Source organism: Stegodyphus dumicola, chromosome 10 (assembly GCF_044657685.1).
Source record: "Stegodyphus dumicola isolate Sdum_Otavi_A_Nest chromosome 10, ASM4465768v1".
NCBI classification, from domain to species: Eukaryota; Metazoa; Arthropoda; class Arachnida; order Araneae; family Eresidae; genus Stegodyphus; species Stegodyphus dumicola.
Window position 1 is genome coordinate 10,559,550 of NC_140777.1, and position 25,920 is coordinate 10,585,469.

General features: G+C 33.8%; 1 protein-coding gene across 1 annotated transcript in view; it reads right to left on the reverse strand.

Annotated features, from left to right (window-relative positions):
• The window catches only part of LOC146994896 (uncharacterized), an 86,751-nt gene that overhangs the window by 23,031 nt on the left and 37,800 nt on the right, over positions 1 to 25,920 (reverse strand). The window contains exons 4-7 of the mRNA XM_085824619.1: positions 19,062 to 19,090; positions 8,555 to 8,621; positions 7,228 to 7,259; positions 1,196 to 1,268 (exon numbers count right to left, since the gene is read on the reverse strand). Coding sequence (XP_085680745.1) covers positions 1,196 to 1,268; positions 7,228 to 7,259; positions 8,555 to 8,621; positions 19,062 to 19,090 — 201 coding nt within the window. The remainder of the gene's footprint in view (positions 1 to 1,195; positions 1,269 to 7,227; positions 7,260 to 8,554; positions 8,622 to 19,061; positions 19,091 to 25,920) is intronic.

The following is a 25,920-nucleotide window of genomic DNA, read 5'->3' on the forward strand; positions in this document are numbered from 1 at the left end:
TATATCCGTAATATCAAAGAAGTTTTTATAAGGAAAAAAAAAGTATAATTTGACTGTCAACCTTCCTAAATGCAGGATGCATAAAATTCTTAGGTTACATAATTGATGAAAGTACCTGTAGAATCATTCCTTTTGAAGTTATCCAAGATTTTCTGAAGACAAAAACTATTTTTGAACTCTGACATTTTTTGAAAATTCTTAATTTCTAAAAGAAGTTTTTAAATCATGTGGTGAAGTTCAACTTCCTTTAAATGGTACACTGGGAAGTTGTAAGAAAAATGACAAAATATTCTTAGATTGGTCAAAAGACACTGAAACACTTTTGAGTCTTGTAAACAGCTTATGGCACAAGTTACAGTTTCTGTCCACCCAGACAAAAAAAAAAAAAAAATTATATACATGGGAGCCACTAGGATACTTTTCCAGAAAATTGAGTCATAATGAAAAGAAATATAATATATTGGACAGAGAGGTTTTTACAATATTTGACACTATTAAATCCTTCAGATATCTGTTTGAAGGAAAGAGCTTTACAGTGTTTACAGAACGTAAGGCACTCACAAAAGTATAACAATTTTCCCCCTTGCCAAATTAATAACACTTAATTTCATAGGTCAATTCACTACTGATATGCATCACATGTGAATGGTGAAAAAAAATTGTCCAGTCTCTTTCTCACATCAAATGGTTACTGATGTCATTCCTGTCAACTATGAACCTATTTTGCAAGCATTGGTTCAATGCAAGCATTGGTTCAATGCAAGCATCAATTTTGCAAGCATCCAACCAGTATTGAATGAATTTAAATTCAAATGTAAACTTTCTGCTAACTGACTGCAAAGAAGCCACAGAGTTTTAAAACATGAACAGAATCATGTTTTTTGTTCACCTAAAGCTTTATCAATAAAACAGTTTGCTTAATTCTTCTTGGAACTAAGTTCTTATTCTATGTCTCTAGCACAAATACTTCTTTAGAAGAAGGATGATGTAATGTAAAATTCTATGAGTTCATATCTAAGAAGGTTCAATGCATCTGAAGCAGCTTGATTTTACTGAAACTTTTATTACCATTACAAGATTAACTAAAGCCAATTGGAAAATAATGCACTAAAAATCGAGTTAAAAAGAAGAAAATAACAATAAATATACATGAAAGATTCCAGCATATGCTAAAAAAATTTTTACTCTAAATTACCTGCTTCGATGAGGGCCTCTAATTGCTCCTCCCATTCGTCAATCATGTTCAATTTCAAGTGCAGTTCTTTGCACTGAAAAGAATAAAATCAAAATTAAAGTGTTGTATAAATTATGTTTACATTTAAATGAAAACTTCAGTAAATTTTAAAGTATTAATTTTATATAAGCCCTAAATACATACAAGTTGTGGCTATTAATTTTCAGGACTGCTCTAATAAAACCAGAACAAATGATGTGAAAAACGTAACCTTTTAATATGTTTCGAAGTAATCCCCATCTGCCGTAACACACTTTTGTGCTTGGCTGTATAAATTGTGGAAACAACTTTTAAAGTTCCCTTTCGGAAGCCTCTTCAATGTCGACATCACGTTCTTCTTGATGTCTTCAACATCCACAAACTGTTTCTTTTGATCACAGCTTTGAATTTGGGAAACAAAAAGAAGTCTGTGGGGACCAAGTCAAAAGAGTATGATCGAACAATTCCCAAACTCAAAACTGTGATGAAAGGAACATGCTTTGTGGAAATTGAAGACATCAAGAACAATGTGACGTCAACATTGAAGAGGCTTCCGAAAGAGGACTTTAAAAGTTGTTTCCACAACTTATACAGCCGAGCACAGAAGTGTGTTACGGCAAATGGAAATTATTTCAAAACATATTAAAAGGTTACATTTTTACACATCATCTGTTCTGATGTTATTAAAGCAGTCCTGGAAATTAATAGCCACATCTTGTATATTCTTTGTTTTCTAAGCTTACACTACTCTACTGTTACAAGAGACCTGCACTTGTATTTGCTTTTGCTTACCGAAATTGGTTTCTTCATTTCCGTTTTTATTTGTAAAAATGACTTTTTCAACGTAGCTTCCCTCAACTTCAATACACTTATTCTATCGGTCTTCTAATTTATGGATCCCTTGACTGTATTGGTTTTTCGGCAGCTCTGCAAAACATCCCTCCACGGCAGCTATTACCTCTTCGTTTGAAGGAAATTGTTTTCTACGGAGATATTGTTTGAGGTGTGGAAAGAGCCAGAAGTCGGAGGGAGCTAAATCTGGTGAATAGGCTGGATGTTGCAACAATTCGTACTTCAATTCAGTTATTTTAGCAATGGTTTTTTGAGCTGTGTGTGCAGGTACGTTATCTTGGTGGAAAATGATTTTCTTCTTTTGTAATCCGGGTCTTCTTTCATGAATGTTTTCGTCTAATTGATTCAAAAGGCTACAATAATAATCCAAATTAATTGTTTTGCCAGTTTGAAGGTAATCTATGAACAAAATTCCTTTCACATCCCAAAAAAACTGATGCTAAGACCTTCTTGGCTGATTTTTGCACACAAACTCGCTTCGGCGCCGAAGAGCCGGGTTCACACCACTCCTTAGCCTCCTGTTTTGATTCAGGATTATGATGGTAGACCCAGGTCTCATCCATTGTGATAAATTGACGGATAAAGTCGCTTTTATTCTTCTTAAAACGCTCCAAATGTCGCAAAAGTCGCATCCGAATGTGTTTTTGCTCCATCATTAGAGAATGCGGCACCCATTTTGCACAGAGTTTTTTGAAATCCAAATTAACACTTAAAATATTGCTCACTGTGCCCAATGAAATGCCTAAAGCCTCTGTTAAATCTCTTTCAGTCAATCGACGGTCTTCCAATACCATGTCTTGTATTTTTCCGATGATTTCCGGTGTTGATGCAGTTTTTGGATGTCTCTCTAACGGATCGCCTTCAAGGCTGGTACGACCACTTTTGAATAAATTAATCTATCTTTATTATTTTATGAGTTATTAAACATCAAAATGGGTCGACCGGGACTTTATAAACACAATATTTGTATATTACTCTGTAGGGGCTGTATATATATATATATACTCTTACACAGGGGCTTCATGTACAGTTTTACACAATGCAAGTAGAGCCTATGGGCCACAAAAACTGGAAACATATACTGGAGGTGCTGGTCAACAGAAGAAAAATTTTCAAAATATATTTTATTTCAAACTAGTTCACTAAAACGTTGTTTACTGAACTGCTTTGAAATAAAATTCATTACTCTGCATACTGGAAAGAGAGGCCTAGAAAGCATATTAAAATGCAAATTAACAATGAAGATACTTTTTTAATGTGACCTGAATGTCTAAAAGGGGTGTGTCTTTTAAATCTGTATACTTGTATCTTTATTGTAGTAACAGCAGATTTTTGCATCCACTTCAGATCAGAATCCTGAGTCAAAATGATTTTGCGTTAAAATAACATGTGATGAGCCACAGCAAGATGGAAAGTCAGTCGCAAACAGATCCTAGCATCCAACATTTCAGTGAGCTAAGAGGTAATTACCTAACCTGGTTCCAAGAGGTAGGAAGCATTTATAGGCATATTGGTCAATGTCTTTCACAAGTTTCCACTTCAAAGAATGACCCTCATTTTCTAAAAATAATGGTGCCTCTGAACAGGAGACAAAATTGCCACCCAGCTGCAAAGCAAGCTTCCACTGGCTATTACAAGAAGCTTACACAAAGAATTTACAAAGGTCTTTCCATGTATGGGCTAGTCGTACGCATTTCTGTCTTCAGAGCAGTTTAAAGCTTGAAGAAACTGCTCTTAAAAAGTATGAGCTTTGACTAACGCACAGCCAAGCTTTCTTCAACAAGAAATCCAGATTTGGCCCACAGACGGCTAATCAATGACTTCTGATCTGGACAGAATGCAACACTCGAGAAATTCTTGAAATATTGGTAATTTCTTGTACTGCTGCCACTGGCAATTCCTCCCTTTTTTACACATCAAAATGGCCAAGTTCATTCAAGTTCATACATGAGGAGGAAATAACAGACCATATGGAATGGTGCTCAGAACTGAATCCACTAGAACATGATGGGGATACATTGTTGATAGACCTTTAACTTTAGCTATTGTACATTCACTAGGGAAACCTGGGGAAAATCTCCCATAACCTCATCTATCAAGTAACAAATTTAGTTTCCCACAGACTCAAGATATCTACAGTCTTTATTAAAATTCTGACAAAATTCTTTAATGCATCTCTGTTTTTTATTCTGAAAGACATGTGTAAAAATGAATTTTTTATAATAAATGCGTTTCCTATACATTTATTCTTTCTTACATTTTTATTAAGTTGTCCCATTCATAAACATATTTAATAATGTACCACATATTTAATCAGCAGCTATCTGTTTATTTAAATTGCCTATCCCCTTATCAATTGAGCGGAGTACATACTCAATATAGAGAGCATTTTCTTTATATGGACTTTAGTTTTATTAAATAACTCTGAATGAGACAGGAAAGAAAAAAAGGTGGGTCAAATGAAAGGGTTCAGATTTTAACAACTGCTCAAAAGAAATATTTTTTTATTTATTACGGTTTATAGGTTAAGACTGTGACAGACACAGTCCAGGTGGAAATGCAAAACATTTCACATGAAATTAGATGAATATTTATTTAGACTGGCATGAGAAATACATACATGCCAACCTTTGACACTCAAAAATCAGGAGATTTTTTTAAAAAATCAGGAGATTTTTCTCAATGTTAAAAAGACTTTTTAAATGACAAAAATATAGTTTTTAATAATGAATTAAGTTTAAATAGTAACTATTTCTTAAATGCAAGCAACACAAAAATACCTTACACATAAAAAACATTTTTATTACTTGCATCGTTTAAGAAAACCAAAAAAAAAAAAAAAAAAAAAAAAAAAAAAAAGACACTTTAATCAGTTTTCGTACAAATGTTATAAACAGTGGCAGATTTTGCTTTCTTTAAGAAAGAAACTTCATAATTTTGTTCATAGCAATTGCCATGTAGGCTTGCTTTTGCTAATAAAAGTTTTTCTAATGTGTCATCGTTAATATTAGATCTAAATTTAGTCCTCGTTTTCGCAACAACACTGAAAATCCTCTCACACTCCGCATTACTATGGGGAACTCTCAAGATGGCCAACATAATTCTAGACAGTTCACTATATTTTAAAATTCCATCAGCACCTTTCAGTTTTCCAATTAAACTCCACTGGGTGTCAACCTAGCTGATTTTATAACTTCATCCAAGTTTTCTAATTATAAACTGCTGTTATGCTGCTTTTGGAACTGTTTCAATTTTTCCTTCCTTTTAGAACTCCTTTCAAGATAATAATAAATATCAACAATGCGTTCATCCACATTTATTTGTAAAGAAGCTACCCTTTTTCAGCTGCTAAATCTAAGAGGTGACAGATGCACCTCATAATCTGCAAATCTGAATTTGCCTTTCTTAAGATGCTTGCAACACCAGTCTTCAAGCCTACCATTACTGGTGCATTATCGGCACCAAGTGCTAAGCAATTATCTAGAGGGACTGCATTTTTTTTTAAAGTTTTAATAATTAGCTGTGCTATATTAAAACTTGTCAAATGTCCTTCTAAAGTGGGGACAGAAAATAAACTGCACTCAATTTCTGAAGACTCTAGATTAAAAAAAGAAACAACAATTGGATACAGTTTTGAATCGGTATTATTGCTTCCATCCGTAGAGAGGCAGAACGGAGTTGTTTTAATGCAATCAACAACTGAAGATTTATTTTTCAAGCCCATTTCTTTAACAATTGCACCTGTTTTGGTTCTTACACTTGAGTATTTCTTAGCGATTTCACTATCACGAAACATTTTTCTAAATAAAGCTGCAGCGTGATCCTATGCATTCAGTGGCAGGTTGTGCTCAAGTAAAAAGGCAGAGAACAGACATTTTGCATTAATAACTTTTTGGTTTCAAAGAAAATTTAATTTTCCGTTTTTTTTTTTTTTTTTCAAAACAACTCATGTTGTCCTTGTGTTTTTGTGTACGCACATGTTTGAGAACATCCGCCCTTCCACCATGCTCGATACCCATTGGAGAACTGGAGAACGATGTTTCTGGATACGTATATTCTCTCCCTCACAAAGCAGAAGTTATCTGATTCGCAAGGTTTTGTTTTTTAATAATTTAGAGAAAATTCAATTGCTTTCAGACGTCCAAAACCATCCTTTTTTTTTTTTTTTTTTGTTTATATAAGAAAGTATTAAGCCAAGTTCCATAAAAATCATGAGAAATCGGGTTGACGGGAGAGCGGTCGAAAATCGGGAGAGTTGGCAACTCTGGAAATATTATGCACTTTCTGACCACTTAAAAAGTGAAAAAATGTGTTATGTAATTCTATAAAAATATTTTTTATGTTTTAATATGATTGATTTTAAAAAAAAATTATGACTTAAATCAATATTTAATTAAATCAATTATATTAAAAAATTAAAGAAATAATATTCTTATGAACAGCATCTACTGCTTTTATATAGTTTGTCAATTCATAACTATACAATAAATAATGTGGCCTGTCAAGTACTTTTAGTGGGATAGAAATAGCAGTCAATGTGTTGAATCTGAAGTACAATAAAACATCTCATTTGAGCATCTTTGAAAATAAAGTATATTAACAAAAAAGAAAACTTTTCTAAGGCAGTCGTCTCAACATGGTGGCCTACAAGCTGCATGTGAATACCTAAAGTAGTTTCACATAGCTTGCAAATATATTCTCAGCAGTTTAATTAGCATTACTATCACAAGACTTTAATGAAGAGAAAGTTCAAGACTTTAATGATTCAAGAGTCCAGTTTTTCACTATTGTACTTATTAAAAATAAGTATGAAAATTGCGTAAAAAAATTCACAAAAAGAAAAATCACTTTGTTTGAATGTACATTTAGATGTAAACATTTTTTCTATACAGTTGATAATTAATAAAAAAAGAATGAGATTGACTGATCATTCAGCAGGTATTACAGTTCAAATCTGTAGCCAGAAGTACTTGGAAATAATTTGTAAATCATTTATTTATAGCTTAAGTAAATCATTGACTCATTTGGAAGATTCTTTCAAATCGTGCATTTGGCCAAATTCAGTTTATGTTTGAGACCACAGCTCTTAGATGAGAACATCTAATGAAATAGATAAGAATGAAATAGATGTCTTGGAAAAGATTCATTATAATTATACAAACCTCTTGCAAGGAGAGCTGATGTGGTATGCTCTCTATAAAGAAAAAGAAAAAAAAATCAATATATTATCTGCAATTTTAAAAAGATATAGACTGATTTTGAGTTTAAAAAAAAAGAATATTTTTCCTACAAAAAATATTTTTACATAAATATAGCAGCCACGGTGGTGGCCAATTGGTGATATATAAAATTCGAAATTGCAGAAAAAACAGTAAACACTTTTTGAACATATTAAGACACTAAATACAGTCAAAAGTCGTTAATTCAGACACGCATAATCCGGAATGATCTATAATCCGGACCTGAAAGCTACAAACTTTCTGCGCATGAGTCGCATTGATGCATGCGCGTAAGACCTTTACAGCTGCGAATTTGCGTGTGAGCAAAATACGTTTACGAATGCACGTTTAATATATAACAGACGGAATAAGCTAAGCTAAAATTATCTAATTATCTATTTCAGTTAATGTTGCAGATTGCGTTGTTCCTTAATCTTCGAATTGGATCCGGCTTATTATTTTTTGCAGACTGTTAGAGCAATTTTATAAAAGTAACCTTGAACATTCGATTATTTCAAATAGAATTTCCGATATATATTTACTAATATGTAAAGGATATACACAAAGCGAAAGTATCTTTCGGAGTCCGTTAAACAAAAAGTGGAATTGCTGCAAAAAATGGATAAAGTCATATCCTTTGTTTATCTTTAACACCACAGAGCGCAATGAATTGGAAGTTGATCTGTCAACACTATCCTTATCTTAAGGGCAGATGTTTTTATTTTATTTGGCTTACAATTGCTTACTAAATGTGGTATTTCCTCTCGATGTACTCCGTCTTTGATATGATTTAAATCAAACCAGGAAAGTGACAGAGGTTATTCAAAACAAAAAAATTTCGATTGACAAATTAGTCGGTATTCTCGACACAGCAATTATAGGACTTGAACAGCGGAACTTTGTAACTGAACAAGAAATTATGTCTATTTATGGAATTAAAGAGAATGTATTATCACATAAAAAAAGAAGCAACTTAAACAACTTACACTGAAAGAAATGTTTAATAAAGTAAACAAATAAATATTAAGCTTTTTTTTGTGTAAATTTTGATACCCTTTAGATCATAATTGTTCTTTATTTCGTAAATTACGGTTTCATATTTTTAATTTTATAATTTCTGCATGCCATTTTACCAGATTTAAACTGATGATCTATAATCTGGAAAAATCGATAATCCGGAATCACCGAAGTTCCGACAAGTCCGGATTAACGACTTTTGACTACATACAAAAGATTCAATTCTGGCATATGCCATTTTACTCTTAATTACCTCTTGTGAGGGCTCTTTCTAAAGTCCTCTGCACTTCACTGCAGGGATCCAGGAGCTTGCAGATGTCCTGAAAAGGATAAAATCAGGATTAGAGTCTGTATAAATAATGTTTACATTTAAATAAAAACTTCAGTAAGTTTGAAAGCAGTTTATTGCACTTCATATAATCTCTAACATAGATATTCTTTGCTTTATAATAGTTTACACCACTGCACTTTTACGAAAAAATTACACTTGTATATCTGTTTGCTTACCGAAAGAAATTCTAAAAAGAGTTTCTCTTATACCAGGGCTTCTGCACAGTATTTGACAATGTAAGTAGAGCCTACAGGCGACAAAAGCTGGAAACTTATACAGTAGAGATGCTGGTCAACAGAAGAGAATATTTCAAAAAAATTTTTATTTCCAAGCCAGTTCACTCAAGTCTCGTTTGCTGAACTGCTTTGAAATAAGATTCATTACTCTGAATAACGAAAAGACAGGCATAGACAACTGTTCAAAATGGAAATTGACAAAAAAGAATTTTTTAATGTGACATGAGTACACATGTACTATTTGTTGTAGTAAAAGCAGATTTTTGCATCTATCTGAATTCAGAATGCTCAGTCAAAATTATTTTGCATTAAAACATCGTATCACGAGCCATCCCAAGATGGAAAGCCAGTCTTTAACAGCTCCTAGCAACCAACACTCAACTCACCGATAGATATAATATAAGGTGTGTTATCTATAAAATCATCCTTTCTTACATTTTTACTTAGTTCTCACTCTCATAAATATACACTGCTGGCCACTGAAATTGCAGCACCAAGAAGGAAAGCAAATACAAAAAAGATAGTATACGTAAGTGGTATGGCATTGAGACAAAATCATTAAATCTGTAGACATTTTAAGGGTTTATAAGGTAAGTAGAAACAGCTGCCAGCCTTGGCAGCAAAAACGGTCCTTACCCGGTTAGGCATGGCATCAAACTGAGCCTGGGTGAGAGAAATGGCCAACTCATTAACATCAACCATATTAAGGGGGTTGGCGGCCCATTCTCTCAGCAACCCATGACAAAGTTTTCAATGGGTGACAGATCTGCAGACCAGGACAGCAATTGAATACCCTGTGTATCAAGGTAGGTCAGAACACTACATGTAACTTGAGATCTGGCATTATCTTATTGGAAGATGGCGTTTGTGGCAGACATCAAAGATACTGCACAACTACTAGACATAAGATGTCAGAAATGTATTGATCTTTGTTCAAATTATCATCAATCCAAACTAGAAATGTGCATGTTGTGTACCTAATGGCTACCCAAACTATCACAACAGGTGCAGGGCCCCTATGTGGATATTGAATGTGTTGAGAATAATCACACATACTCCCCGTTCTTGTTTTAATGTCATGTATTTTAACCGTAACTGTTTTATAGTTTTGCTTAGGTTGATCTGGCAACAGTTGCAGTGGTTCTTGGTCATGGTGTGATATGTAGAAACGTGCTGTGCCATGTGCGTGAAATTCCATCTTTTAATAAAGCCTCTACTTAATTATCATCGGCCTCTGATTCACCTTTTTTTAAATCTTTACAGCAGAGCGTGGTTCTGATATTGAACACACTAGAGGCGAAGCAGTTATATTTGTTTTGTGGAACTTATTTGTTTGGAACGGAATCGCGCGTTAAGTGAAATTTGAAATGGCAGCACGTGATGAGAACACAAAGTATTGTGTTGAGCCGTTTAACAGTAAAAACTTTTCTCTGTTTAAGCGCCGTGTAGAAGCTGTGTTTGCAGCCAAAGAACTTGATAAATATTTAGACGTTGAAGCGGATGAAACGAAAGTTGCTGAAATCAAAGATGCAAAAAAGGCTTACGCATTGCTGCTAACCCTTCTAGATGATGCCATATTGGCGACCATGTTGAGTGAATCTTCTGCATGTGAAATTTGGAGCAGTTTAAAGAATAAATACCATAAGGTGAGTGCAGTTAGTCAAATATTAGTACAAAAGAAATTATCGACACTGAAGAAACGCTGAGATTGCAGTATGCAGTCACATATTAATGAACTGTTGGCTATCGTAAATGAACTGCGGCTTTCGGGTGCTGAAGTCAAAGATATGGATGTGATTATTTATTTGTTAATGTTGCTACCTTCTGAGTACGACATTATTAAATCGACGATTGAGAACCAGCCAAATGAAATGCTTACGCTGGACTTTGTTATGCAAAGGCTCTTGAATGCTGAAGAATTGCAAGGTGAGAGAAATTCTTGCGATTCTCGTATTTCTGGCTCAAGTAATAACGTAGCTTTTAGCGCCGATAAGCGTGATATCATCTGCCGCAAATGTAAAAGTAAAGGTCATATTGCCAGGCTTTGCAAGAAAAAATTAGTTTGTTTTGGATGTGGACGCCCAGGGCATTACAGGAAGGATTGCAGATTTAAGCATAAATCAGATTATAGAGAATCAGCTGCAGTAACATTCATGGTTGGTGAGCCTGTTGGAAATTTCATTCTGGATTCTGGAGCATCTACAAACATGTGTAATAAAGGTGAGTGGTTTGAAGAAATTAAACCTTTTTCTGGAACTGTTGCATGTGCTTCGAAAAATGATGTTTTAAAGGTAGAAGGTATTGGTACAGTACCTGGAACATTAAATGGAAGAGAAATATTACTTAAAGATGTGTTATATGTGCCTGAGTTGAACGGTCAATTAATATCTGTGAAGAATATTCAAAAAGCAGGTTACAGTGTAATTTTTAAGAATGATGTAGCTGTTAGTGAAAAGAGGAATGAAAAATTTAAGTTTGCTAAACTCAATGAAAAAGGACAGTATGTGAGTCAATTTGAACCTGTTAAAGCTTCAACATACATTGCAAATCATAGTGCAGAATTATGGCACAGGCGCATGGGGCACTCATCTGATAAAATATTAAAAGAAATGGGTTTGCCAGTATCGGAGTCACCTTCAAGCTTTTGTGAAGAGTGCATATTAGCAAAAAACATTCCAACACTCCTATGAACAAAGGTCCTAGAAGCAGAGAGCATGTGCCGATGAGAATGGTACACACTGACATATGTGGTCCCATTGATCCACCCACTAGGGAAGGTGAAAAGTATTTTGCTACAATCATAGACGATTTTTCTACATTTACTGAAGTGCATCTCTTAAAGCACAAAAGTGACATAAATGAAGTGTTTAAATTGTTCCTAAAGCAGAATTCTGATGTCTACAAAATTCGGTGTGATAATGCCAAGGAATACGTGTCTGGTGAACTAGCTCATCATTGCAAGAAAAATGGTGTTATGATAGATCCTGCTCCTCCATATTCACCTCCTTTAAATGGTGTGGCTGAGAGAGCCAACAGATATCTTTTAGAGAAGGCCCGAGCTCTAATATGTGAAGCAAAGCTTTCTAAACCCTTCTGGGGTTATGCTGTACAGACAGCTGCATATCTTAAGAATAGAATTCCAAATCAGACTGTTGAAAATGCACCTTATAAGCTCAAATATGGGAAGCCGCCTGATTTGAATATTATTAAGGTGTTTGGATCTGATGCATACATGAGAGTTCCTGATAACTTAAGAAAGAAATTGGATCCAAAATCAAAAAAGATGATTTTTATTGGATACTCTACCATGGGTTATCGTTTACTGGGCCCAGTCACAAATCATGTTGTGGTTTCTCGAAATGTGTTGTTTAATGAAGAGAAAAAGAAATGTATCTCAGTTCAAGATGATTTTTCCATAGAAAGTAAAGATCCTGCTAAAGATGAAGTAGTATATGATTCAAGTGATGTAGAACCCAGAAATCTTGAAGAAAGTCATGAAGAAATTACTAGGCAAAGAAGAAATATAAAATTACCTGTAAAGTTGAATGATTACTTTGTGTATGAAGCTAATGTGGCAACTGTTGATACAGTAACATATGAGGATATAACATCATTGCCAACAGAAGAGCAAGTCCTATGGAGGAAAGCCATGGATGAGGAAATAGCTTCTCTTAATAAAAATAAAGTGTGGGAGTTAGTCAACTTGCCAAAGGATGAAAAGCCAATATCCTGTAAATGGGTGTTGCGCATCAAACGAAACAATGTTTACAAAGCTAGATTGGTTGCTCGTGGCTTTGAACAGAAGCCAGGTATTGATTACTTTGAGACCTATGCTCCTGTAATTAGTACATCATCACTTCGACTTGTGCTGGCTATCATTGTTCAAAAGAATCTTGAAATCTATGCATTAGATGTAAAGACTGCATTTCTGAATGGTGATCTCCAAGAAACAATCTACATGGAACAACCAATGGGCTACAGTGACAACAGTGGTCGTGTGTGCAAGCTTCTTAAGAGTCTTTATGGACTTAAGCAAGCACCGAGGCAGTGGTTCAAGAGATTTACTGATTTTATAATTCTGTTAAACTTCCAACAACTTAACTGTGAAGCATGTACTTTTGTAAGAAGAACTAAACAGAGTGAAATATTTATTGTGCTGTATGTGGATGACTTGTTAATTGCTGGTTTTAATGATTCAGAGGTAAAAATTATGATTGAATTACTTAGAAATGAATTTGAGATGTCCAAGGCTGAAGTTGCAAATGAATTTCTTGGAATAAGTTTTGAATATTCACAGAACAAACTTACTTTAGGCCAAAAATCTTATGTTGAAAAATTGTTAAATAGATTTAGAATGTTAGATTGTAAGCCATCTGATACTCCTCTAGTGCCTAAGTCAACTTCATCAAATTTTGTGAATGGTGAAAGATTTCATGGCCCTTATCGTGAACTTGTAGGTGCTTTGCTGTATCTGTCTATGACAACTCGTCCTGATATTCTGTTTTCTGTGAACTGTCTGAGTCAGATACAAGAACAACCCACTAACAATGCTTGGGCTGGTCTGAAGCAAATTCTTCGATATTTAAAAGGGACATCTGAATTGAAATTATTATTTTGTAAATCTAATAGTGTTGATATTATGTTAAATGTTTATGTTGATGCTGATTGGGGGTCAGATACAAATGATAGAAAATCTATTTCAGGGTATATTATTTTCTTTAATGATTGTCCTGTAACTTGGTCTGTTAAAAAGCAAACATCTATTGCTCTGTCCTCTACTGAGGCAGAAATTTTGGCTTTAGCAAAAGCTGTTTAAGACCTAACTGTATTTTATAATGTATCTAAAGAAATTTTAGGAGTCGACAATATTAAAGTTTCAGTTTATGAGGATAATCAGTCTGTAATTAAAGCAATATTAAATAAAAGTAATTGTGCTATACTAAAACGTTTGGACATTAAATTAAAGTATATTAGGGATATTGTAAAATTGTATGATATAAATCTTGTATATGTTTCTAGTGAAAATCAGTTAGCTGATTTGTTTACTAAATGGTTGCCTAAACCAAGATTATGTTATTTAAGAGATAAATGTAAAATAATATGTGATTAAGGGAGGGTGTTGAGAATAATCACACGTACTCCCCGTTCTTGTTTTAATGTCATGTATTTTAACCGTAACTGTTTTATAGTTTTGCTTAGGTTGATCTGGCAACAGTTGTAGTGGTTCTTGGTCATGGTGTGATATGTAGAAACGTGCTGTGCCATGTGCGTGAAATTCCATCTTTTAATAAAGCCTCTACTTAGTTATCATCGGCCTCTGATTCACCTTTTTTTAAATCTTTACAGAATGCAAGCAGGTGACGTGTGGTTGCTTCGGAACCTCCACTTATGTTTATGGCCATCAGAATACTGCACGCAGAATCTAGACTCATCAGAAAAGATGACACTGTGCCACTCCGGTATCCAGCTTCATCATTCGTCACATCAGAGTTGCCATCTCTCTCTATGCTGCATTGTCAAGAGAAGCCAAAGTAATGGTTGCCATGCTGATAGTCCATGCTGCTGCAAACGTCAACACACCATAGGAACAGATACTATGCATGCTACAAACATGCCCAGTTCTTGACTAATGGTCCGTAATATGGTTGTATGGATTCACAGGGCTGACCTCGCACTATGTCTGTCCTCTCGCGCACTAGTCATGGGAGGGCGCCGAGATCATGCATGCCGTTCAATATGAACCTCGACAACTCACTGATTCTTTATTCGCATGACAGTGGTTCGATGCCAACCAGGGCGACAGACAATACCACGGAACGATAATCCACACACTAGATAGGCAACGATCCTGCCTCTACCGAATTACGACACTTGCTGGTAAGCATTTCTTATTATTATTCAAGACATAAAATGATATTCTGAGCTAACTCCTATCTTAAAAAGCACTTTCCAAATGAGAAATACACAACTTTTCTTTTATGCAGTGCTTCAGATGTATTTCTCCCTCCTGTATTGTCTAAATACACTGAAATACTAATCATTCACATATCCCAACCTCTTCTTCCTTTCATATGATTTTGATGTTCGTCATATCATACCTTTCTGGCATTGCAATTTTAATGGCCAGCAGTGTATTTAATAGTGTGCAGCGTATTTATCAGTGACTGTCTGTTCATTTAAATTGCCTGTTGTTTTACAAGTTGAGAAGAGTACAAACTCAATACACAGTGCATTTTCTTTATAGTACATTGGTTTTATTAAATAATGAAACATTGAACAAGACAGAAAAGAAAAATAATATTGAAAAGGTTTAAATTTAACAGTTCCTCAAAAGGGATCTTCTTAAACTTAATACAGTTTATCAGTCGAGACTGTGGACAGACACAGCCCAGGTGGAATAGCAAAACATTTTATAGGAAATTAGATGAATATTCATTGAGGCATATTATGTATTTTCAGTAGATTTAAAATGTGAAAAAATACTTTATATAATTCTATAAAAGTATTTAATACTTTAATCTTACTTAAATAAAAATTCATGATTAAAATGAATATTTATTTCAATCAATTATACTAAAAAAATTAAGAAATAATATTCTCACGACCTGCATCTATTGCTTTTTTTTACATAGTTAATTCATAACAATATAATAAATAATGTGTCGTGTCCAGAACTTTAAGTGTGATAGAAATAGCAGTCAAAATGTTGAATCTTAAATGCAATAAATCATCTCATTTTGATTATCTTTGAAAAGGAAGTACAGTCAAAAGTCTTTAATCCGGATGCCCTTAATCCGGAATGATCTATAATTCCGACCTCAAAGCTATAAAGTTTCTGTGCATGTGTATCTGCATAATGCGTTAAAGCATGAGCATAATGCCTTTATGCTTGCACATAATACGTTTACGCATGCGCGTTTAATGTATAATGGATGGTATAAGCTAAGCTAAAATTATCTAATTATCTATTTCAGTTAATGTTGCAGATAGCGTTGTTCCTTAATCTTCTAATTGGATCCAGCTTATTATTTATTAGACTGTTAGAGCAATTTTATAAAAGTAAGCTTGAACTTTCGATTATGTCAAAAAGAATTTATGATATTCCCGATTCTGGAGCTGCCAAAGGATCTACAAAGCGAAAGCATGTTCCAATGTCCATCAAACAAAAAGTGGAATTGCTGCAAAAAATGGATAAAGGCATATCCTTTGTTTCTCTAACATTCCAAAATCTGTTTATCAATTTCACGCTGCTCTGACGGGGGGGGGGGGGCATTGCAGCGCACAATGAACTGGAAGTTGATCTGTCAAAACTATCCTTATCTTCAGGGCACATTTTTATTTTATTTGGCTTATAATTCCTTACTAAATGTAGTATTTCATCTCGATGTACTCCGTCTTTGATATGATTTAAATCAAATTCCTCGTCATTATAAATATCACGAATACCCATCAAATAGTTTTCTGGTTGCAATTTTCTAATTTTGACTATGCGTAATGTAAACTTTACGCATGCGCGCGTTGAAAGAAATATTTAATAAAATAAACAAATAAATAGTAAGCTTTTTTTTTTTTTGTAAATTTTGATACCCTTTAGATCATACTTGCTCTTTATTTCATAAATTACTGTTTCATGTTTTTAATTTTATAATTTCTGCATGCCACCTTACCAGATTTAAACTGATGATCTATAATTCAGAAAAACCGATAAGCCGGAATCGCTGAAGTCCCGCCGAGTCCGGATTAAAGACTTTTGAATGTATATTAACAAGAAAGAAAACCTTTTCTAAGGCAGTCATCTCAAACTGGTAGCCTGCAGGCTGCAAGTAACCCCCTGAAGCAATTTCGCATAGCTTATGAATATATACCCATCAACTGAATTAGCATTATTATGACAAGACTTTGATTCAGAGTCCTGTTTTATATCATTTTGCTTATGATTCAAAACGAGTATAAAAACTGCCCAAAAAATTCACAAACAGAACTAATTTATTTAATATAATTCATATAAATATATACACTCACGTTTGTGAAAATTGCAACACCATGAAGGACTTACGCAAGTGAGCTGAAATTTTCAGGAAATGCAAAGTAGCGCATGATATGCAAATGATTAGAATTGCAAATCCGTAGCGCATGCGTATGCTGAGCAGCACCCTCTGAACGGCTGATGGATCCGAATAAATAGACGGCTGTAGCGAGGCGTGTATGGTTATCGGTGGTTATCTGCTAGTGGTAAACGTTAACTCAATCTGTACTTATGCCTCGTCGACGAAAGAGAGCGAGATTTGAACAACTTACAGAGTTTGAACGAGGGAGAATCATCGGCCTTCGTGAAGCTGGATTGTCGTATCGTGCAGTAGCCTCTCGTGTGCAGCGTAACAGCAGCACAGTGATGCGCGTTTGGAAGCAGTGGACGGACGAGTGTCGGACAACTCGGAAATCCGTTAGTGGACCCCGAAATGTGACGTCAGCTCGCGATGATAGACACCTGGTCCGCATGGCGCGGACGGACCGTACAGCTTCCTCTAGACAATTGGCAGCACTGTGGTCAATAGCTACAGGTGTTTCATTGTGTGCTTCATCAATTCGTAGACGTCTGCTGCAGTGTGGACTGCGCGCACGGACTCCTTTATACAGGATCCCCCTAACGCACGACCATCGCCACCTGCGGCTACAATGGGCCAATCAGCATAGAGACTGGCATGCTGATTGGCAGCATGTCGTGTTTTCTGACGAATCCCGCTTTAATTTGTGGTACCATGATGGCCGCATTCGTGTCAGACGCTATGCCGGTGAACGCCACCTTCCGGAGTGCATTATCGAACGCCACAGTGGACGAACACCCGGAGTTATGGTCTGGAGCGCCATAGCATATCATAGACGATCTCAATTGTTACGAATTGTGGGCAATCTGAACAGCAACCGGTATATCCGTGAAGTTCTACAGCCCGAAGCTGTTCCCTTCCTTCAAAGCTTGCCAGGCGCTGTATTTCAACAGGACAATGCCCGCCCTCATACTGCTCGGATTGTTAAATCCTTCTTTGCAGCGCAGCAGGTACAGCTTCTTCCTTGGCCTGCGTGTTCCCCGGATATGTCGCCAATTGAACATGTGTGGGATGTCATTGGTCGGCGTCTTGCTCGTGATCCTCGTCCTGTTGCGTCTGCAGACGAACTTTGGGTACGCGTACAAACGATATGGAATGCTCTTCCTCAGTCAGACATTCAAACTTTGTTTGACTCCATGCCACGTCCTGTAGCAGCACTTATTGCGGCGCGTGGTGGCCACACAAAATACTGATTCTGATCTCTTGTTCTTGTTTGTTTGCTTTGAACATTTAATCATTTATTTGTACCACTACCACTCAACTGTGTATTAAATTGCATTCAATTATGACGATTTCCTTCTTGGTGTTGCAATTTTCACAAACGTGAGTGTATTTTTAATGCATATAAATTTTTCAAACATTTCAAGCTATACATACATATGACTAAGTTTTATTCATACTTCTAAAAAAAATAAAATATCCTCATATGTGAATTTTTGCAATAAGAACAATCACTTTGAGTATATATTTAGATGTGAACATTTTTTCTGTGCAGTTGATAATAATTATGAAAAAAATGAGTGACTGATGTTTATCAGGTGGGTGCAGCTGAAATCTGTAGTCAAAAATAAAGAAATTCACTCTTTGATGAACAAATATATGGATTTTTTTTTTACATACATCAAAGGAAAACTTAATAAGTATAAGAAAGAGAATAAGTTGTCTTTATTTGCTCTCACATTTTGTCCAGCTGGAAATATTTTTTAAAATGATTATTTTTAGCTGAAGTAAGTTAGTCATTAATTCAACTTAATTAGATGGTTTGGTTGGTTTATGTGACAATGGCAATTTGTGGAGGACTTTCTAAGAAAAACTGGTTTGTATACACATTACACCTGAGGAAAACCCTGAAAATGCCCATGCAGCCAACCTGTATGTGGCTTTCGAACCTCCAACTGAACTACCAGTGTTCAGCGACTTGGCCGTAGGTGTGCTGAACATATTTAGAATTATTTGGAATAAGCTTTTTCCAGATCGTGCATTAGGCCCACATTCAATTTATGTTTGAGACCACTGCTCTTAGATGACAACATACACAGCAAACAAATTGATAATGCCTTAGATAAGTTTAATTATAATCATACAAACCTCATCTGTCGTCATTCTTTCCTGAATCCCTATAAAAGAAAAGAACTAATATATTACCTGAAATTTAAAAAAAAAAAAAAAAAAAAAAAGATATATGTACAGAGATATGTACTGGAAAGCCATAGTTTTAAATATAAATGGAAAGACCAATTCATGACATACAAAATTCAAAGTTTATATATATATATGTAATAATAAAATTCCATAGTCAAGAATAATCTTAAAATTCTAACTGTATGTTCTTTTTGTTTTTAATGGCGACGTTCTTTTATTTGAAAGTACGTGGAATTAAATCCACAGCCCTGCAGTCAAGTTGTTTTTCCCGCCTTTTCTACACGTACAGTTTTAGAATGTTCTGGAAATATTTCAAGTGAACTGGATTGGCTGACGTCATTTCATGGAAGCTCCGCCTTTCCAGAGGCTACAAAAAAGACTCGCAAAAGGAATATCGAGGCTTTTTCTTAAATGTCACGATGCAGTAAACTTCCTACAAAAAGTTATTAGTAATTCTTTTTATTTACTCCGGATATATGAATTTTGTAATTGCTATTTTTTCCTGAAATATAATAAATGGATTCTGTTTTTTAAAACTATCGTCTGATAATTTAAGCTACGACTACATTGATGATTCTTCAACAATTTATTTATTCCTGACAAAAGCTGGTACATCACACACACACACACACATATATATATATATATATATATATATATATATAACAGTAAACACTTTGATTATGGTAAGGGTTTTTGTTTAAAGGAATGACAACTGCTGCTTTAACCCTTAGCCTGTCGAGTGATTATCTGCGAATCTCTTTAAAACTGTCGCTAGTTTTGGACCGAACTTCCCGTAAAATGTCGCGAAAAAAATCCTAAACCTCTGAAAATTGTCAAGCAGTTCTTTTGTTATTTCCCATCCCTCCCAGAATTTTACTTCAATGATTCCGCTAAGTGAGATTGATTGCTATATATTGTTCAGTACCTGTGAGCTCTCAAGAGAATTGCAAAAGGCTAGACTCTCCGTGATGATCGTCTTAATGCCGCAGGCTACAGCTGCGAAACTTGAAAGTTTCCTTCCCTTAAACAATCTTATCTCTACATATCTTCTCTACATATAATAAAAGAAAGAGTCTGTCTGTGTGTGCGTGCCTTTCGTTCGCGCTGTGCGTAAGCTAATAGACCCACGGCTACGAAATTTGGTACATAGGTACATCTACACAAGAGCCAGTGCACTTCGAAGCGATTTTTTCGAAATTCGAATTTGAATTTTTTTTATTTCATGTTTTGTAACGAAATCGTGTCATTTTGAAACATAATAGGCTATAGGAAAGCGAGATTTTACTCTACACACTCCATTTTCACATCGTCATGAAACGTAGGCACTTAGCTATTTTACAAACTTAAAATAAATTTCGTGTTTCAATAAATCGATTTAATACGAATTTATTTAACAAAGGGAGCTTAACACTTTTTCAATGGGATTTTTTCTAAAAAAGTTTATTTTTAAAAATGTACAGATTATTTTTCTTTGATTTTTGGACACGTTAAACTTTCATCCTTGCGAATGCTTTTACAAAAAGAATTTTGGAAAAATGATAATATTTTGTATTTTTAAAAGATTTTTTAAATGAAGCTTCCGAGTACATTTCTCACATCTCACATCTTTAAAAATGTGATTTGGGCAACAATTTTCCTGTCTTATTGTTGTTGATAGATTTTTGATGAAATCACATCATTTTGAATAGTTTCATTCTTTTAGAAATATGGGTTTGGCAACAATTTTTCATCGTATTTCTTATGTCACTGTTTTTAAGAGATTGGCATATTTCATTGTCATTTTTATATAAATATAATTTTTTTTTTTTTTTTTTTTTTTTTTTTTTGGGATAAAGTTGTTCTGTGGAGTAAAATTCTGTGCGGAATTTTATGTTTTTTGAGTTGCTTTCATGTCATTTTTTTGCTTATTTCACTGTTTATAAGATATTGAAAATTTTTACGTGATTTTTGTTCTTCTACAGAAAGTTGGTTAATTTTTTAATTAGGACAATTAATATTTGTATTAAGGGATATAGCTTATTTCATTGCAATTTTTTCCCTTGAAAACAAACATAAGATAAAATATCATTAATTATACTTTGCTTTCAGAATTTTTTGTTTTTTGCATTCCTTTATTTTATTTATTGCTCATTTCACTGTTTTTAAGATATTGAAAAGTTTTGACTGATTTTTTTAGGAAACAAAGTTATTAACCTCCTTTATACCATTTGAGTTCTTAAGATTTTGCAAAGGGAATTTGGTTAATTTATTTATTAGGATAATTAATATTTGTATTAAGGGACATTGCTTATTTCATTGTAATTTTGTTATACGTAATAACTTTTTTTATGAAGTTGTTCTGCAGAGCAAAATCCTACGCAGTTTTTAAATTTAACATTTGGAGTTCCCTTCAGCCATTTTTCCGGTACATTTAAAAGCCAGACGAAGGCTCGCAGCGAAGCTGATAGTTTTCAAATAAATTGGTTTTAAAATTTACCCGGTTAAATTTTAAATTATTACGCATTTTTAACCTAAGTAACCTAAATCTGTATGTCACTGATTATCACCGGAATTTCAATGCAGACTGATTAAACTGCTATCACTAAAATTATATTCTGACAAATATCTGGTGCAATTTTCATTCCTTCTGAGATATTGCTGAAACATTTCGTATTATTTCCGATTTTCTGTATTTTTGTCATTAATTAAAAATCTTTAAAACTTTCTGCATTTTCCTATATTCTTCAACTGCAGGCAACTAATAATTATTTTAAATAATTTGTTTTTTCCTTAATTATTACGTAGTTTTAAGAGAGTAATAAACGAAATATTTGGGTGTTTTTAAGGGTGGTAATATTAATATTAAATTTGCATTTTACTTTTTCATATACATTCAAGATATTCAGAAAGGGAATTATAACATGAAACCGTTTTCAGTGTATCATAAATTTATGGATTCAAATTAAAAATTCTTGCTTTCCTGTCCAAGAAACACTAGTAAATTTTATCTGAAATAGGAAGGATGAGACATATTAATAACAAACAAAGCAATTAATTTGGAAGTCAAAGAACAAAAATCAGTGTTATATTTTCAAATTTTCACAGGACTAGTTTCGATGGTTTTACCGAACCATCATCTTCAGCTGCAAAAGTGCAAATGAACGAGATAAGATATAATGAAAATTAGATTGTGCAAATTTGAAAATATAACGCTGATTTTTGTTGTTTGACTTCCAATTTAATGTTTGTTCGGCTTGTTATTGTATCTTAATTAAACAAAGCAATGTTGTTACTTATTAGCTTACAATATAATTTATTCAATATGGTATTTTTGTAAAGAAAGAGTGTTGCTGTACATTTGGTAAAGTATAAATAAGCATTTCATTTAATAATTATAAAAGTTATTAATTATTTAATAATTAATCATAAGAATATGAATAATTAAATATTTTTTCGGAGATATATTTTCCGGCGATATATTTTTTTCTAGGGATCCCAGCATACATTTTTGAAGCATTATGCTCTAAATAAATGTCTTGTTTAAACATAGCATTTATTGTTGACAAATCTCCAACCAAAGGAAATACCTTACTAGGGAGGATATTCAAACAAAAATTTTTATTAGAATAAATATTTTCGTTATTTTAATACTACTAATAATATACAAACATTAGTTTAAGTTCACTATAGTTGAGTGAATAAGATTGCTGGATGTTGGCATTTTGTTGTTGGCAACCGAACAGTTTAGCTGCTTGTGGTATTTATGATTTTCTCGATGCGTAACGTGAATTCAAGCCAATTTTATTTAGAAAATTGCCCACAAAGGTGTTCTCTTAAAGCAGATAACCCATGACTTCTTAAAAACTGTAAAATATAATCTGTGGATATTTTCCGTTATACGATAACACGAAGAAAATGATTTCCTATACGAAACATATGATCAGCGCTGTTATTGCCCGCCGTTTAATTAAATGCATTCATCTTATTCCTTACAATTAATTTTCCTTTTTCAAAGAAAGTTTGATTTCAGTAAAATGTACTATTTACAATGTGTCATTTTATTTTGCTCGTTTTTTATGCAAATATTCAAATTCAGATAGATATTGCGTAAGTTCAGAAAGCCAACTAGTCTCCAAGCGGTAAGACAGCTGAGCACCGGTAAATTCTAGCCGCTGCATGGGAGGTTTAGGGGTTTTTCATAAGTACAATTGATTGTGAATTAACAGTTTGTTTCCCACAAAAAAAAAAAAATCTACCCTGAAGACTTCCTTTCCCTTAGACAAATAGGTCCTGTGTGCTTTATCATAATCCAAAATCATAAGCGTAAAAATCTTTTATCATAGCCGATGATGACGATAAAATATTTTCTATCTGATGTGTCAAGTTAGCATAATTGTATATTTCTAACGAAAATTATTTGGCTCATGTTACCCTATAATGAAAAAAAAGATTCAAATCGGTTTTTAGCTTAAACAGTATTTTCATTATTAATTATATCACGAATTTTATCAATAGTATTCTTAGTATTAATTGCAGGCATGTATTCAAGAATATAATATACACAAAGCTGTGTCTAATGATAACGGCTAATTTTTATATAAAATTTTATAGTATAAAAAATTTAGGTTCATAGGTCAGCCATATTTGAAAGAGTGCTTGTGTATAATAAGAAAAGAGAGAGAAAAATTTAAGAATAAAAACATTTACCACGAAGTAATATAAAAATGCAATAGAATACAAAAGAGTACAATACTATTTCATGTTTTGTGGATATACTTGAAGACAGAAACATGTTTCAGCTGTATTCGTTCATCGGAGAAAAACTTTTCATATGAAGCTATTTTTTTCAAATCTTTCACTATACAAGTAATACAAAAGCAGTATAGGAATTTCTTTTCTTAATACCCTACCGAAGAGCTGAGGGGACGTACAATGATTAACATACAATGGGTGCCTTGAATTATTTTGCTTTACATGCAGTTTCCTTATATATGTAAAACAAAATAAACTTTCACCCATTCCAAGATTTCAAGAACTCACAGAGAGAGAGAGAAATATCTATAACAAATTTTATTGCTGTCTGACTTCGGGAACATCTTCCAACACAAGCTTTCAAGCTTCAAGCTATTCAAATACGAACGCTTCTCAGAAAAGCCATTTGGACCGCATCTGCTTTGTTAAAGAAAACCTTTTGGGGGTAAAATCATCCACTTCATCGGGTTTTTCAAACAAAGCAATCAGTGGTCCTGTTACTACCTGATGACCTAGAGAAATTTCTCAGAAACTTTTTTTCGAAAAAAACAAGTTTTATATTTTTAAGAATTTCCATTCTGACAGCAAGATTTTGTTATTTTTCATATATAGATGAAAAGAAACTAATTTGTTTTTAATAAAGAAGAAAAAAATTAAGCTTATTTAAATTTTTTACACAGCACCGAGAAAGGAGACGAAATTTAATTTTCTTTATAAATATTTTTCTCAGACAATACTTTAGTGTTTTTAAAATTACGAGAATAGTGCGTTAGTGCATGCATTTTCAAATCAGATTTATTTAATTAATATATATGGATATGCCGAACAAGCACACTTTCGCACACATACACTGTATATTAGTACTGTTTGTCTATGGTAAGAACAGCTCTCGCCAGTTTGTCTGTAGCTGTCTGTTGCCGTAGAAACGAGCCCTAACCCATTTTTCATAGGGGTGTCTTGAAGACTTACTTCTGAGTTTGCCACCTTGGCGCATTTAAAGATGATTTGGCGATATTCACATTTTGTTTTAGTTTCAAGTAAAATTATCATTGACCCTTTGCGTCGACCCCGACATCCAATTTCCGAAAATGAAAATTCGATGGCGTAGATAAAGCTTTTGCAGTCAAGAAACGGTCTTTGATTTTGCCGTGTGAGGTACAAGTCGCTGAATTTGCCATCCCTCTAGATGTACAATGAGTAAAAATAAACTTGTAGGGAAATAAATTTAAAAATCCGTGTTTATTTTTGAAGAAAAATTTTAATTTTGACATTTAAAAAAATCATGCTATTATTTTGCTTTTTGCTTCTTTTTTGTTTATTTGTTTGCTTGCAAAATCATAGATGACATCTTAGAAATCTACTTGATTGCACCATTCTCTGTAATGTAGTATAGATGCACTTCATAAATATAAAATAAATTTAATTTTTATAGTTCTCCCCTCTAGCTGATCTACCGTGAACATTCAAAGCAATTTCTTCAGTCTTTAAATGACGTTCTGCTATGTTTTTATTTCAAAATTTTCTGTTAATTTATTGCTTGTGCTTTAATAATGACTAAAAATTTCATCATTAAATGTATAGGGAATCATCTTGAAAGTAAAAGCGTTTTTTTACATACCCATGCTCTCAATAAATACTTTTTGCGAACATTTCTTCTTTTCCCATACCTTTAAACTAAACCAAAAGCTGGTTAATTTAATGGCGGAAGGAAGCGAAGGTGAATTAAAATCAAAACTGCTTTTTCCTTAATTACCAGTGGTTTGGGTTGGTTTATATGATTACGGAAAGCCCCCAGGGTTAAATGCCTAAGAGGAGGGATGCCTTCATGGAGGGCTTGCTAAGGCAAACTGGCTGTGCGCCCAAAACCGTATCATGTTGCCAACATTTCTTAAAAGCTAAATTGCTGTCAATCCATGTTTCATCGATGTAAACAATGTGGCGTTCACTTGCTCCGAGTTTTCTCATTTCGTGTAAATAATTGTTCCTCCAAAATACAATGTGAGGTCTTTCAGTAAGAATTTTTTTTTTCCTACGCATTCCAACGAAAATTCGTTGAACACAAAACTTTGCA